At 36.5% G+C, this 17,140-nt stretch overlaps 1 protein-coding gene across 2 annotated transcripts in view; it reads right to left on the reverse strand.

Annotated features, from left to right (window-relative positions):
• The window catches only part of LOC138707464 (RUN domain-containing protein 1), a 30,968-nt gene extending 13,860 nt beyond the window's left edge, over nucleotides 1-17,108 (reverse strand). For both annotated transcript variants that reach the window (XM_069836946.1, XM_069836945.1), the window contains exons 1-6: nucleotides 16,782-17,108; nucleotides 10,339-10,432; nucleotides 9,859-10,008; nucleotides 5,863-6,028; nucleotides 2,475-2,569; nucleotides 262-352 (exon numbers count right to left, since the gene is read on the reverse strand). In XM_069836946.1, the coding sequence (XP_069693047.1) occupies nucleotides 262-352; nucleotides 2,475-2,569; nucleotides 5,863-6,028; nucleotides 9,859-10,008; nucleotides 10,339-10,432; nucleotides 16,782-16,915 (730 nt within the window). In that variant the 5' untranslated portion in view covers nucleotides 16,916-17,108. The remainder of the gene's footprint in view (nucleotides 1-261; nucleotides 353-2,474; nucleotides 2,570-5,862; nucleotides 6,029-9,858; nucleotides 10,009-10,338; nucleotides 10,433-16,781) is intronic.
• Nucleotides 17,109-17,140: the final 32 nt, after the last annotated feature.

The raw sequence follows: 17,140 nt of genomic DNA on the forward strand, positions 1-17,140 counted from the left end.
TGTAAAAATGATACTGTTTGTGCTTCCTGATGGTGGCATATCAGAAGAAAACCACCACAAATTTTTCACGATTTTGATTCCTCTACTCGTATGCAAGAAGGTATTCTGATATTTCATGGCAGATTTATCTGGCACGACCTATACTTACTTCAGTGCATGAAAGTTAAAGCAGAATATCATATAAGGAGCATATTGTGAAACATATAAAGGTAAACAAGCATATTAGATCAAAACACACAGTGTTATACAAATCATTAGTACCTTGCAAAAATTCTATGAATCTTTCCAAATCAGAAATTTGTGTTTTCAGCTGAGTTACCAAGTGCTCTTTCATCTTCAATGGGTTAACCAGCTACAAATGAGAAAGACAAGATGAAGTTAATAGTATTAGAGCAGCTAGCACAGGTACCACAGCCATTACGCACTAAACCATTACTGTTAATTCTCTTTGAAGTGTTATGCTTGTTACAAAATGCAAGTAGATGATACCTTTGCGCCAGTAACCTAATTACTTTGATCTCTGTCAAGTAATTTATTCCAAACATCACTGAAGGGCATGCACAAGCTTAATTTTTATCATACACTGAAATTATTCTCTTTCAGGATAGGTATAATCAAAGAACATGCTTTAAGTTAGGTTTAGATGTGATGTACAATGAAGTATCTTAAGAATTTTTATTTCTCAGATATATTTCTCTGATTACCAGTAGAGATTTAGTGGTCAGCAGATATATCAATGTATACCCCTAGTGGCTCAATTCTAAGGAGCATGTTCAGCATTCTGCAAATCAGGGGTTCAATCTCCAGCATTAAATACAATGATACATGTGATGGAAGAGATCAGAAAATGTGAATTTTTCCCAGCTGTTCCATTCCCACAACATTATAAAACCTTCCATTTACACTCCAATTCACCCTATCTTTCCCTTAATTCATCTTGTCAGAAAATAAGCCACTGGCGGCGAAGTATAACAATCTCGGTTAAAAATGCAGTAATCATAGGTTACAAAACAACAGTTAAACAGTAACTGTGGTTAAAATGTAATTTCTGTGCAGCATTCATAATCACTGATTACTTAAACATGGTTAGCTGACACCTCATTTAACCAGAGTAAAGTCTATGATGGTATACTGACTAAAGAAAAGCATCCATACCTCTGCAAAGATAATAGTCAACATCTAAAAATGACTGCACTTACTCCATTCTACATCGAAACGAACGTGTCCTACATTTTCGCGTTGCATTTGTTTGCCTTTGGGCGCTGTTATGTTTGTGAGTAACATTTCTTTGTTTTTCAATGGAAAAATGAATGCAAAAATAACTATATCCCAATGTGAGGTTGAAGTATCGATAGACTTAATTACTATATCCAAATATATTATATAAAAAGATAGAAAACCCATAAAAGAAAAGGATGCAGAAGATTAGTAGGAATGTGTGTACGATCCAGGACCCCATTTACACCAGGGAACTGTGCATTATCCAAAGACCCATCAAGAACCTCTCTTCGTTCAGCCAGTGACACAAAGATAGAGATATTCGAGTGTTCCTTCTTAAAATACAAAAAATAAGTTACATAGAATCGTATTATAAACAGCCGATCCATAGGAGAAATATGACTGTTATTGTGTTTTTTCAAGTGATCCATTTGTGGCACCAGAAACGAAACTGTAGATTTTGATAAACGAAATACCTCCTGAAATTTTCTGTCACCTAATTCCTCGTAAGAATTCTCCCTTTCCACTAAAGAAACTTCACGCTCACCATCACTTCTATCCAAGTACTTCAAGTACTGTACAATAATAATCATCTTCGAAATAATCACCTGTGGACCTGGCCGCCATTTTGTTTTACTTGCCCTACTAATCACTGGTTATTAAGTGTTATTAATCTATTCATGGGATACAAGTATAAGTATCATCATACACATGCCCAACATGCCCAACCTACTTGCTATAATAAATTATCTATGACAATGACCCAATTTACCAAGCACCATATATGGTGTTAATACTGATAGTGAATAAAAACTTAAGTACAAAATTAGGCTTCAGCAATTTTTTATTTCTGAAAATTGTATTCAAATTTAAATCTCACATGATATGAACGATAAACTATACCTGAAGAAGAATTCAAACACTGGCCAAACAGCTGACATTTATACGTGAACTGTCTCACTTTTTATTAACTGGCATGTTATAAGTCGTTCTTCTGAGATGTGTAAAGCATATTGTGATCAAGAATTCTATGTAGTCTACATGTAATAGACACAAAATTAATATAGATTCTCAAAATTCATTCATTACAGTCAGATTTATATGGATCTTACAAGTAAACGGCAGCAAGGTATTACAAAATATTAACAATCGAGCTTCTTAATAATGTACAACTACCTGAAAATTTCACAACAGACATGACCTTTTAAATTAATTCACCAGCATGCCCATTGAATTTCTTTCTGATATTGCATTACCTGACTTATTGCATAATCCACTTGACTTCGTAGGTCATCCACTGTTAATTTATCCATGTCGTCTACATTCAAATTGAGCTTCCCTTTCAGTTGATCTGTCAAAAAATAAATAAATAAAATACATTTTTTGGGTACATAAAGGAGTAATTACCCAGTATTCGAGTAATTTTCATGCATTTTTTTGTTTGTTTAAAAATGTTCATACAGTAGAACCTCGATTATCCAACGTAATGAAGAGCAGGTGAGAAACGGTTAATAAAAAACATGGATAATCCATTCTGCTTGTTATCTTATTTTTATGTTTTTAAAGAAGTCTGTCACTTTTTCTGAAAATCATTATCAACAATTTTTATGATCTTTATTCTAATTCTACGAAGTAAAAAATCATGCTCCAAAAAAATGGATGAAGGTCTCTACTGTTGCAAGTGCAGTTTGCGCTGGAATGCGTGATTCAGGCACTTTACCTTTTTTTTTATATTTTATTAGATTATTTTACGACACTGTATCAACATCTCAGGTTATTTAGCATCTGAATGAAATGAAAGTGATAATGCCGGTGAAATGAGTCCGGGGTCCAGCACCGAAAGTTACCCAGCATTTGCTCGTATTGGGTTGAGGGAAAACCCTGGAAAAAACCTCAACCAAGTAACTTGCCCCAACCGGGATTCGAACCCTGGCCACCTGGTTTCGCGGCAGACGCGCGACCGTTACTCAACAGGTGTGGACTTTACCTTCTTCCCCTCCATTATTGTCACTGTCATTGAGAATTGTAGCTTCACATTCAGATCGAATTTCAGCTCCATTTCGTGATTAATTAGGGGCAAAAAAAAAAAAGCAGGAAGACCATTGGATAATTCAATGATCGGTTAACTAAGAGACAGATAATCAAGTTTAACAGTAGTTAACATTTTTTTTTTTTAAATATAGTTGTGAGACAGGTAATCGAGATTCTAGAACAGTTAACATTTTTTAAATATAGTTACATTTGTTGATATACAGAGTGAAAAAAATGAATATTATTGTGACATGGCATTTGTCTCTCAACATGCGTGGAGACTTAGTCTCAATTTATCTCATTCTTTATGCACTGATGATCAAAATGCTTACAAACAATGAAATCATATTGGGGAGAAATACTCTACAAAGTCGTGCCCAACACTATTATTGTCCTCAATTTGCTCAATCTGAAGCCTGGGAGGAAGTTATAAGTGTCACACAAGTTTGAAAATACACGTAGCACTGAAGTTGTGAAGCCCTGGATATAAATTTTAGTAAATTATTCAGAATTATCATCCCAAAATGTAATGGCCTTAGGTAAAAATTCAATAGATCCGAGCTCATGTTCCAGAAGAGTTAGTGAATGTATGAAAAGAGGAGAAATGAGTACATACAGTATGTAAAAAAAAAAAAAAAGTACAAATGTTTATCACAGCCCTTTAAATGGAGAGGCTGGTATTTTTTTTTTTAACTTTTTTCCTATTTGGTGTAAAATATTAATTTTTTGTATGTAGAGAGCTCATAGCTGTAGCAACTCAACCAGATATAAATATTTTGAAAAAAATTATTTGGGGGCCTTAATTTGAAAAAAAATATACCTAATGCAGGATTGTACTAAACCGATATATCTAAACAGTTTTTAAAGATAGATTCAAACAGTTTTTTACAATGCATTTACAAAAGCATGTTCTACAAACTGTCTGTAACAGAATTTTGATATTGGTCCCTACATTTGTAAAATAAATAATTAAAATTTAATAACAATTTTCTGATTTCCTTTCTTGCAAACAAACAGACGTATTTTTAAAATGAAATCAACTAACAAAATTCTGTTACAGAGAAAAGTTTCCTAATAGTCTAAAGAATGTGTGTTCTAAATTTCATGCATGTATCTTTAATAGTTCAGAAATTATATCCATTTTTGTCTGGCAATGTAGCAAAAAAATGAAGTTACTGGAAACCAATAAAAGGGGGCGTGTGATTTAAAAATCCATAGCGGAGGAAGTTTAAAAATGACGTCTCAACATCCGATAAGGGCACAAATACCCAAAAAATGTTATGCAATGCATTCCACACATATCAAAGAGTATTTTAAAGAAAAAACATTTTTTTTTTTCAAAATTTAATTTACCAGAAACAACAATAAAAGTGGGAGAGTGATTTAAAAATCCATAACGCAGGAAGTTTACAAATAGCGACTCAACATCCGATAAGGACACACATACCCACAAAATGTTATGCTATGCATTCCACACATCACAGAGTATTTTAAAGAAATTTTTTTTTTAATTTACTCATTTTTCACCAAAAAATACCATCCTCTCCCCTTAAGGGCTCTTGAGACTCATCTTAACCCCTATATGAGCTCGTAGCCTAACAGCCACTTGTCTCACTTTGTTCACTCTGTTCCACTCAATGGACTTATGTCAATTTCTAAGGGAGAAAAGCTGAAAGGGCTGTCAACTAGTGGAATGTTAAGTGGATGGGTAATTAAGCCATCTACATAAGAGTATCCACAACAGAATAGATAGACACTACTACCGTATCCCCTGCTCTCTCAAGCTGAGGGAGAAAAGCAGCACTGCCAAAGCCAAGTTCTCAATGCCTGCTGGAGTTTTAAGACCCACTAATGCCAAGGTTCCATCGGCAGCTGAAGAGAAGTGAAGAAATCCGAAATGTATACTAGTGGCAGATGGGTCTATGGCCCATTTCTTTCAGGGCTCATTATTATGGATGCCAGGCAAGTCATGCACTGATTCCAGCCCTGTCGATCTGTCCGGAACTGATAGGATTCTGGTTAAATTTGACATCACGCCATCAACAGTGGCTTAAACAAGAAGGATCACACTAGCCTGGGAATCATGTCAGTCTCCCTCTCTTCCTGTTTAATGATAATGCCTAAGGGGTCAAATTGTCACTCCTCCACACCCTAGCATTATACCAACCAAGGCCGTAAATGAGAGGATTGTGATTCAGCTGTGCACAATCTTCTAGATATTGAGCCATGAACTAAACTGTCTGTAAATTTATTTCATCATGGAACTTCATTCTCTGGGCTGTCCAGGAAGTTTGGTTATAATTAAAACAATCTGGGAAAGATGCTGTGTTCACCCATGCAGGAGCGGTATATTCTTTGCTGTTTTGTTTTCATTATCGACAATGAGTTGTCCCCGTAATCTGTGATTGGAAATGTGCTTGGAACAAGGTAAAACCTGGCTGGCAGAAATCCAATCAACCATTCACTCTGTAGTTGGATATTTACAACTGCTCTATACTTTACGGGCTATATAATGTCCTTTTGGAACAAAAAATTATGATGAAATTTGCATGTGCAAAAAATGTGAAGGGACTCTGCAGAATCTAAGAGGATATTTGCCATTATATAACTCACCAATAATCACCCTCTGCCTTTCCATGACTACACTCTGCGGAAGACCAGCCTCTCCTGTCTCATAGGCATACTTTTCGAGATCTTCTAATTGCGTCTTAAGTTGTGAAATTAACTCCTTCTGTTTAGCTCTCTGAGCTAACATTTTCTCTTCCAAGTCTTCTCCATCCTACAAAGTATATATCAAACGTATTAACACCTTTATACTGGAAAACCTATAAATCATACTTGGACAAAAAGAAACCTCCAAACTTAAATTATGATGATCACGTAATAACTTTGCTCTCTTATCAGTTCTCTTCTTATTGCTCATTATTTGTATTCTGAATAGAAACAAAGATTTTCATTAACTGACATTTTATATTTTATCACTGTAGTCCAGCGGTGGCGAAAATGCTATCGTGCGCCGAGCCACTGTGTAAGCTGCAACGTGCATAGCACCTATGGAGGGAGGCGGACACCCGAAGGGGAATTGAAGCAACTGTCTGACATTAACGGTTTTTCATTTTCCTTACATCAAGCACTTAAATAAAATTATATACCAGTACAAGGTTACAAACTAATGTTTAGTATGTGTAACGAAGAAAGAAATGAACAAAAAAACATAGGACACATTATCACAACCTAAAATTAATTGTTTTCAGAATGTCTCTGCGGCAGAGTTTCAAAATCAGGAATTATGTCACTTACTGCCAGTAGTAGTTGATCACGAAGGTATTTGTCTGTCAGTCGTGATCTAAATTTGATTTTTACTATTTTCATTGTTGAAAATAATTTTTCACAAATGTAAGTTGTAGCGAACATAGCTTCAACAGAGCAAGCGAAAGAACGAAGCTTCAAATATTTATTTTTTGCCAAAGATTTGAAAAGTTCAACATTTGTCAAGTCCTTACATCTAGCTTTCATTTAACATCACATTGTAAATATGTGAATTTAAATTGAAGATCTAACCGCATTATTCGTACATCTGCTGAAAAAGGATCGACGTACAGTGATGTTGATGATGATGATGATAATAATAATAATAACAACAACAACATTTAACCTTTTAATGTTTCATCAGTAACATGTAGTAACTTATAATGCCGTTTTATGTTACACAACCATTTTCCTAGTAATACTTGTGAATATATTATACATTTAATATTCTCATCATATTGTCAGCAAAAAATGTGTCCTCCCATCCTACTTGAAACTTTCGTTTTTATAGAGGTACATGGTTTCGAAAGAGACATTGCGACGATATGCCACTCGCAGGTCAGAGACAAATATACATGGAACGGAGTTTGACTCCAGTGAGTGAGAGGGTGGGGGTTGTAGGTAGGAAGCAAGGGAAATGCACTGCGAGCCACAATGTGCTCGTGAGTCGCATTTTCGCCGCGGCTGCTCTATTAATCTCTTTAAGCTACCTTGCAATTATTCAAATATGGAGTAAATTTTGAATTTCTTAACAAGTCCCACTCTAAACTCTAAAGCTGTTTATACACAAATTTTCGTCAAATTCAACACTTCTCAAAACTTTTCTTGAAGTTATTTTCATGGAAGTATAATCTATTACGTTTTACAAGTAACTATAAATAGCTGCTTTCGTTCAAATAAGTCCTATTTGCACTATAGATTACAGAAGTCTGCATGAGCCGAAATTCTTAGGCCCAAATCTGAACTTGACCCGAGATTAGCTTATAATTAACACCAGAGTCCGACTTGAAACCCGAAATTACCTTAGAAAGACATGGAGAAGTTCAGAATTAATATGGTAGGCATAGAAACAAAATGAGCTACTTTAAACTAGGAGCATGAGAAAGCGTAATCTCCCAGTCTCCCAGGTAAAACAAATAATCAATGCACTGTATCTATGACAGTAGAGATGATACAAATGCCATTGCGAATACGAAGTCCAAATAAAGAATAACTTACGTACCAGTAGTCTACTGTTCTGGATGGTTGCTGGGTGGACATCTAATTGTGCATTATTTTCGTATTAATTTTTTAATCAGTACATAATTCGCGAAAAAAAAAAAATCGTTTCTCTAAGGCCCAAGCCGGCCCAAACACGAAATTGCATTAAGCAAATTTCGATCTAAGTCCATCCAATGCCATAACACTACAACCACAGCATCCTCTACCGCCATTGCAAGACTGATTTCTGTTTCTACTTCTAGTCTGCCATGGCTCTAATGTTCTCGGAAAAAAGAAAAGTTTTTCTATCTAGCAAAAATGCTCAAATACGAAACAAAAACATTGTTAAGCATAATGCTTTAAGCAGTTTTGCTAGATAAGTGTGCGCCCAGCCTAATTGGTTATTTAATGACACTGTATAAACTACCAGGTTATTTAGGACTGAAGAAATTGGTGATAGCGATACAGTATTTGGCGAGATGAGGCAGAGGATTTGCCACAGATTATCTGACATTTGTCTTACAATTGAAAAACCAAATAGATAATCAGCCCACGTGGAAATCAAACCCACACGTAATTGTAGCTCAGGATCAGCAAGCAAGCGCGCCTGCAAACTGAGCTACGCAGGTAGTGTTATTGTAAGATTAATTTGTGAACTTGTACTAATTTGAAGGCTCTAATGGCTTATTCTTCTTTACCTCTCATGGAAATTGTTGCAATGTTACTACAACCAAAAATACAGTAGTGTGCAAATTAATCCGAACATGACATATTTTTAAATTTTCTGTCATTGTTGGCCTCACAGCTGCTCATACTGCTTTAATTGACATCTGTAGTACGTGTAATTCCATTGTTGAAGGTCTGTCATTATTTTTTTTATAATATGTGACATTTTGCCTGTCGTTTTGTACTTATAAGCATTTCAGTTGTGTTGAAGACTTAATACTGCAATCCTGTGTACATTCTGTTATCTTCACAAATGGATACAACTCCACGAAAACGGTCTAAAATTATAACATTAGCAGAGCATTCTTCTATGACACAGAGGCAAATTGCTGCAGAATGTCACATCGGTTTGGCTACTGTTAATTCGATCATAAAACGATACAGGGAGATTGGATCCATCACACCCCAGAAAAAAGGAAACTGTGGCCGGTAAAGGAAGACTTCACCTGCAGATGATCGTTTAATTGTCAGGAAAAGTAAATTAAATCCTAGAATAATTGCTGTCGACTTAACCCACGAGTTAATGGCTACCACTGGGGCGAATATTCACGTCACAACAGTGCGGCGTAGGCTTTTGGAAGCTGGACGAAGGGCTCGTAAGCCTATTAAGAAGCAACTGCTAACCCCTGTTATGTGCAAAAAACGCTTAATGTGGGCAAAATTACATCAACACTGGACAGTGAATGACTGGAAGAATGTATTTTCCGATGAGTCTCATTTCGAGGTCCACGGCCACCATGTTTCTTACGTACGGAAAGGATCCGAAAAAGTAACAGCAGCTCATCTCCAACAAGCACCCAAATACCCCCCTAAAGTAATGTTTTGGGGTTGTTTTACACATGAAGGGCCTGGAGCATTAATACCTATCAAGGGAATGATGAATTCTGACAAATATATTCACTTATTGGAAACCAGAATCGTACCCCAGCTGCAAAAATCATTTCTGGATGGCAGAGGTGTGTTCCAACAAGACCTGGCACCATGCCATATGTCTCGAAAAACTACAGAATTCTTCAACAAGAAGAATATTCAGGTACTCTCCTGGCCAGGCAACTCACCCGACATCAACCCCATTGAGAACTTGTGGTCAATTTGCAAAAGAAGAATGCAAAAAATGGATTGTTCTACAAAGGAGAAGATGATTTCTGCCCTCATTGGTGTATGGTTTCGCGATGAAGAAATGAAGAATATTTGTGGGAAATTAGTGGAATCCATGCCAAATCGTCTCAGAGCTGTTATTAGGAACAAGGGAGGCCACATAGATTACTGAGGTATGTCTTAGATCCTTTTTTTATCCCGTTTGAGTGTTTTTCCATAAGTAATTACGTTGTTCGGATTAATTTGCACGCTACTGTATTTGAACTTATTGCTTACAGGATTTGAAGATGGAGTCATCAAGTTCTTCACTTTTTTTCCATCACGTAATTCTGGGATTCCTCTGTTGGCAAATTGTTCCAGATCTTTCAAGAGACTCTCTTTCTCAGTTGGGGGTGCATCAACAATTTGCCTCAGTCTAAACTGGACCTGAAAATCACATGAAGACTAAGTATAAAAAAAATGTATTACCAGTAACTGTAATCGTTTAAAAGTGAATGGCCTGAACACTGTCAAAATAATAGTAATAATAATACAAAAAAATAATAATAATACTAATAATAATAATTATTATTATTATTATGACAGACATAGGACATAATTATTAATGTAATCTACGGATGCTTAAAGTGTCTTTTGTTAATGTGGAACAACACCTTAGATAGTGTGAAAATAAAATAAAATGTAATGATTATTTCACATAACAGCAGGCATATATTTAATTTGTATAGATACACAAACACACAAGAAATGGTTTACCTGTGCAAAGTGTGTAGTTAAAGCTATTAGGGAAGAATTGAGGGTTTCCTGCTGCTCTTCTAAGTCCCGGAGTCTTTCTGCCTCTGTGATGCCACTGTAACATAAATGTATCCTTCAAGTTAAATTAAACCAATGGTATTCAATCTACTGTATGCATACCCTCAAGGGTACGCAGAGCTGTCTCAAGGGGTATGCATTCCACTGACTAGGTACGTAAAAATTATGACCTTTACTTCATTACATTTATTGATATAGGGGTTTACATATTTTCTTTACAATATCAACTCAGATTGTTTTTCCTGCACTTCAATAACATTTTACATAATTCAATATTATTATTATTATTATTATTATTATTATTATTATTATTATTATTACATGAACTACTGTATGAACAACAACAATTATTATTATTTATTTATTTATTTCGTATATATCATTCATAGTCTTATATAACTGGAATGTAGTTTGAGGGTATGAAATTAAAAAAAAAATGTATTTTGGGAGTATGCTAGCAAAGAAGTTTGAATACTGCTGAATCAAACTGAAATGAAATTGCATGGAGATTTTGACAAACTATAACAAACTTGGTTACCCATTACCAATAACCAATAGCAGCAAATAGATATATGCAGATGTTATCTGTGCATGAGAAAACATCAGAAAGCCATGTGTCACTGTCAGCTCGTGTTATTATTTCTTGCTATTAAACACTGATTTAAAACGAGAAAACAGTTAAGAATGTCAGCACCTGTGAGGCTGTGATGGACAATTAACGAAAACTAAGTCCATAACTGAAATTTGAAGAATTTGGAAAAAAATGATTTGCGCTTTTTCCACTCAACGATCCGGTACATGCCACCCTTGTATTTCTCAGTTCTTCATATTTCAGCATTTTACTGTATATAAAATCCTGCTTAGAACAGTTTTTATGCAAATCAATTGAATGTTTCTGAGAATGTTGCATTTATAAGTACAAGAATTAAAATTTGCTCTAGGATTTTAGTATAAATTTTAATCCACTGAATTACAATACAAATGAATTTTTTTGAGTACTAAAATGAAAGTTTAAATACTTGTTGCCAGTATATTTTATTTTATTGGGTTATTTTACGACGCTGTATCAACATCTAGGTTATTTAGCGTCTGAATGATATGAAGGTGATAATGCTGGTGAAATGAGTCCGGGGTTGAGGGAAAACCCTGGAAAAAACTTCAACCAGGTAACTTGCCCTGACCGGGAATCGAACCTGGGCCACCTGGTTTCGCGGCCAGACACGCAGACCATTACTCCACAGGTGTGGACAGTATATGATATATGATGTTACACACATGAGAGATAAATTTAATGCAAAATTTCAGCTCAATCAGAATGAAAATTATGGAAGGGATTTCTTATATCAATTAGCAATTAATGAGTAGCAAGCTAAAACTGGAGAATCGATAAACCCACATAATGGTTATTAGAGCAGAACCACTTAGTTCAAGTTTGGTACAGCATGTACTGTTAAGTACATAAACGTAATAAAAAAAAATCATAATGATAAGTTTAAAACTGCAGAACAGAACTTGAAAATAGGTACGGAATGTGGATACAAAAGGAAAAAATTGAGCCCATATCTGGTACAGTTCCTGGGTAGCTCAGTCAATAGAGCAGTGGCATGCTCAGCCAAAGGTTTCAGGTTTCATACCTGGTCCCAGAAGAATTTTTTCTTTGAAATTATTCGTCAGCTTTACAGGGAGCTATACCTGAAAACTAGATATGTATTCAAACAGCTGTATCTCCACACCCACTGAAAATTTCACACATCTTTATATGGTTTTTTTTTTTTTTACTCTAGTCCATATGATCACCCCTTAAAATATTTGCTATTCCTCCTGAATCAACCTGTATAACGCAATAATTATCATAATTAAGTACATACTGTGACTTCGTACTGTTTAACCTAGACCACAGACACGAATGTTACTTTATTTCCTTCCCAACTGAACTAAATTTTAAAATTTCGATTGCAATAGGCCTACATAAAAAATCCTTATTGCAGGTTCTAAATATCACTTTTTTTAATCGAAATTGAGAATAATTCAAAACAAGAGCTCACAATTCGCTCAGCAGTTCCTTGTAGACTCTAGACTTCTTCAAACACTTCATCCATTCATCCATTCTTCCCTATTGGCAGCCATCTCCTCCAGATTCTCATCCCAAGAATTTCAATAGGCCTATCCTGTAGATGTCACCTCTCCATATCACTGGTCTTCCTACTCCCAATTTATTCTTTGGTGTGGCAACAAATATGCTTTTTACAAGGGGGATCCAGGAAATAACGACCATTTGCGCATACCCGCGGCGCAGCTGACTCCCCTTCCTTGTTTGAAGGTCAACTGGCTTCCTTAACATGTGTTCTCATAACGTTATGAGTACTGGTTGCAACAAGTCGCCATTGTGCATTTTGTGTTACTTCAAAATGAACGACGTCATTGATAATCCTGCCAACTGTGAGGTGAGGAGGAATGTGATTCGATTTTTGAATGCCCGACATTTGAAACCTGCAGAAATTTACCGGCAATTGAAAGAAGTGTATGGTGATACTGTAATGAATGAAAGAAATGTGAGAAAATGGTGCGATATGTTCAACAATGGGCGAACAAATGTCCATGATGAAACTCGACCCGGACGCCCATCACTCATCACAGAAGACCTGAAGACTAAAGTGAACAACAGAATCTTGCAAGACAGGTGCACATCACTCGACGAATTGCATATTGCCTTTCCTGACATTTCTCGTTCTTTGCTTGGTGAAATTGTGTCGCAACATCTTGGCTACCACAAAATCTGTGCACGATGGGTTCCACGGCAACTGAGTGACCAACACATAACTCAGAGAATGGCCTCAGCATTGACATTCTTGATGCGATATCACACAGATGGAGACGCCTTTCTTGATCAAATTGTGACTGGTGATGAGACCTGGGTGTCTCACAACACCCCAGAGACCAAGCGCCAATCACGTCAGTGGCATCATCCCTCATCACCCAAGAAACCGAGAAAATTCAAACAGACTCTCTCAACACAAAAAGTCATGACTACTGTCTTTTGGGATCGCAAAGGTGTTCTTTTGCTGGATTTCATGCCAAAAGGCACTACGATCAATGCAAATCGTTATTGTGAGACTTTACGAAAACTACGGCGAGCCATCCAAAACAAGAGGCGAGGAATGCTTTCGAGAGGAGTTGTGCTTCTTCACGACAACGCCCGCCCGCACACTGCTGCTTCAACTCGAGAATTGCTGGATCAATTCGGTTGGGAAATCTTTGATCATCCGCCCTACAGTCCAGACCTTGCTCCTAGCGATTTTCACCTTTTCACTAAGCTGAAAGACTTTCTGGGTGGTACGCATTTTGGAAGTGAAGAAGACAGTGAACACCTGGCTTAATGAACTGGCGGCAGAGGAGTATAACACAGGAATTCTAAAGCTAGTGAACAGATACGACAAATGTTTAAATGTAGGTGGTGATTATGTAGAGAAGTAAAAGAAGCTTCAGTTATGTAACAGACTTTGTTTTTTCAAATAATTTTTTTTTTTAATTATTACAACAAAACGGTCGTTATTTCCTGGATCCCCCTCGTATTTAATCATCATAAAAGATCATCACATATTAAGCTTAACGCAGCCTGCAAATTCTAACTGACAAAGTCTCTCTGGAAACTATCCAGCCATTCTGGGTATGCAGCCTTTACGTAACTTGGCAGTCAGAAGAACCTTAGTGCACATGCATGAACAGTGCATTCTTCCATGAGGCTACTCAGTCATAACTAAGTTTAAGCAAACTGGAAAATTAACTCCAGGTTTCTCCAGTGTTAATAACATGTTCGGGTCATTCCACAGTAAGTGGTCCTGTGACTAACACTGTATTTTATTATTCTTTACTCAGTAAATAACAATATTGCATTGAGCTAATATGAAATTAGTAGCAGATTTTGAGCTGGATAAAACTAAAAAAACAAGACATGAATATATTTATTAGTTTTCGATACATAACATTCTGAATGTCCTGTGACTAACGAAACTTACTCTGGAATGACCCGTTCCAGAAGTTTGGAGAAGCATGATGTCAATGAGATTGACAAGAATTATATTACAAAATGGGTATAGTCCAACCATCGGTTCTGTGCCCCCGTAAGATATGCGAACTGAACCCTAATTCCTTTTCAGCCTCGGCAATTCATTTCTCTCTCTGTATTCCTATTTCTCTCTTTTCTATCCCTCTCTCTTTCTCTCCCCCACTACTAAGCAATTTTGAGCCTCTTTGTGGGACAGTTTATTTGCACTTGCAGTCCAGTGTTGTCAACTCAACATGAATACTGTAGCACGGAGTGGTGAAAGAAATATTATTAAGCAAGTAATAGCATTTTGCATAAGTCAATCAGCGTCATTAGACCTACTTAAATTAAATTATGAATAAGTAATAATTAACCTTACAGTATTATAAGCAATATTCAAGAGACATGACAGTGTTTGACGGAAGTTTGGCAACATCCCTATTCGGCAAGGTACGTGGCCTGCTGTTTGATGTAGTGGGAGAGAAACAGGTGGAATGGGGTGAGTAGAGGCATTAACTTTTTCAAGAACGACGACAGCGCTGAAGGGGCATAGATCCGATGGTACGACAATAATTCGGTAGAAAACGTTGGTCAATATGGCAGACATTGAGGATCAACGACAGGTTAGGTTTGATTTGTTTAGCCTTTTGGTATGTCCACCAAAGAAACCTATATGCAAAAGTACCAAAAACCTGAACAAACCCAACCTAATTTGTTTTTGATGTCCGCCATATTGACCAATGTTTTCTACCGAATTATCAAAATTCGTCCTTGTATTAAGAGTGGTATTTTGATTGCAATTTTCCAGTAAGCTTAGTGAAGATGTCAACTCTTCTCCAGATGTCAAAGAAAATTTCAAGCTCCCTCAAGAGTTTCAGTAAAGCGTCAGCATAACACCGTAACATGTTTTGGCGAAGGTTACTTATGTCCTGGCCACCATAAGAACTTGCTAAAATACCTCGAAAATGCCTCGGATTTATAGTATTGATTATTAGAAATTGATGTGATCACTGGGAGAGCTGTATGCCCACACAACCCGCCCTAAGTACGTACCTTACTTATGTACGAAAATTGTCGTGCGTGAATGAAGAATACGGCCATATTTCCTTAATGTAACAGTGGGTTTCAGTGTCGCCAACATAGTAATAATACTACACACCTAATCTAACCTGTCACATAATACACACCTAATCAAACCTGTCACATCATAATACACCCCTTTAGTAACATTTCTCAACGAAACTACTTCAATGCTCATTTAACCAAGTATTTTTCTCATTATATAGTCTCCTCACTAATAGTCTCAAGTGTGTGTGCGGACAAGATGATAGATGAAACTGTGCAGCATGAGATCCATGTATTGCACATGCCTCGAGGCACGTCTCACCGTATATGGGCCGTTTAACCCGCTCAAAATTTATCACGGTCCTCAGCTTCCCATCACCCCTGATCACACATAATTTAATGGACTAATCAATCTAATGGACTTTCAAGACAACCACTTTTATCAATTTCACTATGCTGCCATCTAGCGACTGCAAAAGAAATCACGCTATAACCCTTATGGAACTACATGGTGTAATAACTTGCAACTGTACTTCCATCTAGCGGTCGTTACCAAAAAATACCTTTTCGACAGTGGAGGTTTTGGTGGTTGTTCCCTTTTCATGTTTCCATTTCATAACATGGGAATGGACAATCTGATATGTGATCAGAGCTATCATTCATCTAACCCACTCAAACCTTGTCACAGTCCTCGGCCTCCTGTTACGTAGCTATCGCCGCAAGTGCCCACCTTGTGCAGAATATCCGAATTTATCTGTACCTGCACTAGGAATATAATTTATTTCTAAGGAAAGGTCTCTGTCTTCCTCTTCCCCCTACCACTTGTTTAATACTTCTGTCACTCCATTATTTCAATTTCGTTTGAGGTTAGGTAAAATAAGATGAAGGTATACCTAGCGGTTTTTTCTTGGGAATTACCAAGCAGAAAATTACACCTAGTATTAACCGATAGCTAAGTAGTGACAAATACCTAGCATAGCATGGCATAAGGTGACAACATAACCTAAGGAATTACTTCACAAATCGACAAACCAAAACCAAGAAATAAGCTATACATTATGAATTACAAACTACACGGTTAATATAAGTATGACAAATGAAGACTTACTAATACTAAAGGTAAACCAAAATAGCTATTACAGTTATACGAACACGATCTATAATATTATGTAGGCCTAGACATATGTGGTTTCCTAGTAAACATTAACACATTATAATAGTAACCATATAAGATCCAATTACACAAATCTCAAATGTAATATGAAATTAGACTTGCCGGTTATTTTGGATGTAACACGTTGGTTCATCGTCCAGATCATTTGCACCTAGCGGGGCCCACCTTTCGCCAGCTGGTCTATCATAGAAGTCTAAATCTTCAATTTCACTTGTGTTGTGTACTTCCTCCATCATTTTAAATATGAATAATTATCACAAAGTTCACAGACGTACTACATTCACTATTTCCTATGATGACACTAAAATTTACAATCCGATTCATGACATGTACGAGAAGGTACAATATGTCAAAAACGGCATATCGATTTACCTCGCAACACCGATGAAACGTTCCGTTTTCCAATGTCACTAACGAAATGTTCCGAGTCATGACTACAACGTGTAGACGAGAACCAAGAG

Source organism: Periplaneta americana, chromosome 10 (genome assembly GCF_040183065.1).
Source record: "Periplaneta americana isolate PAMFEO1 chromosome 10, P.americana_PAMFEO1_priV1, whole genome shotgun sequence".
Classification (NCBI taxonomy): Eukaryota; Metazoa; Arthropoda; class Insecta; order Blattodea; family Blattidae; genus Periplaneta; species Periplaneta americana.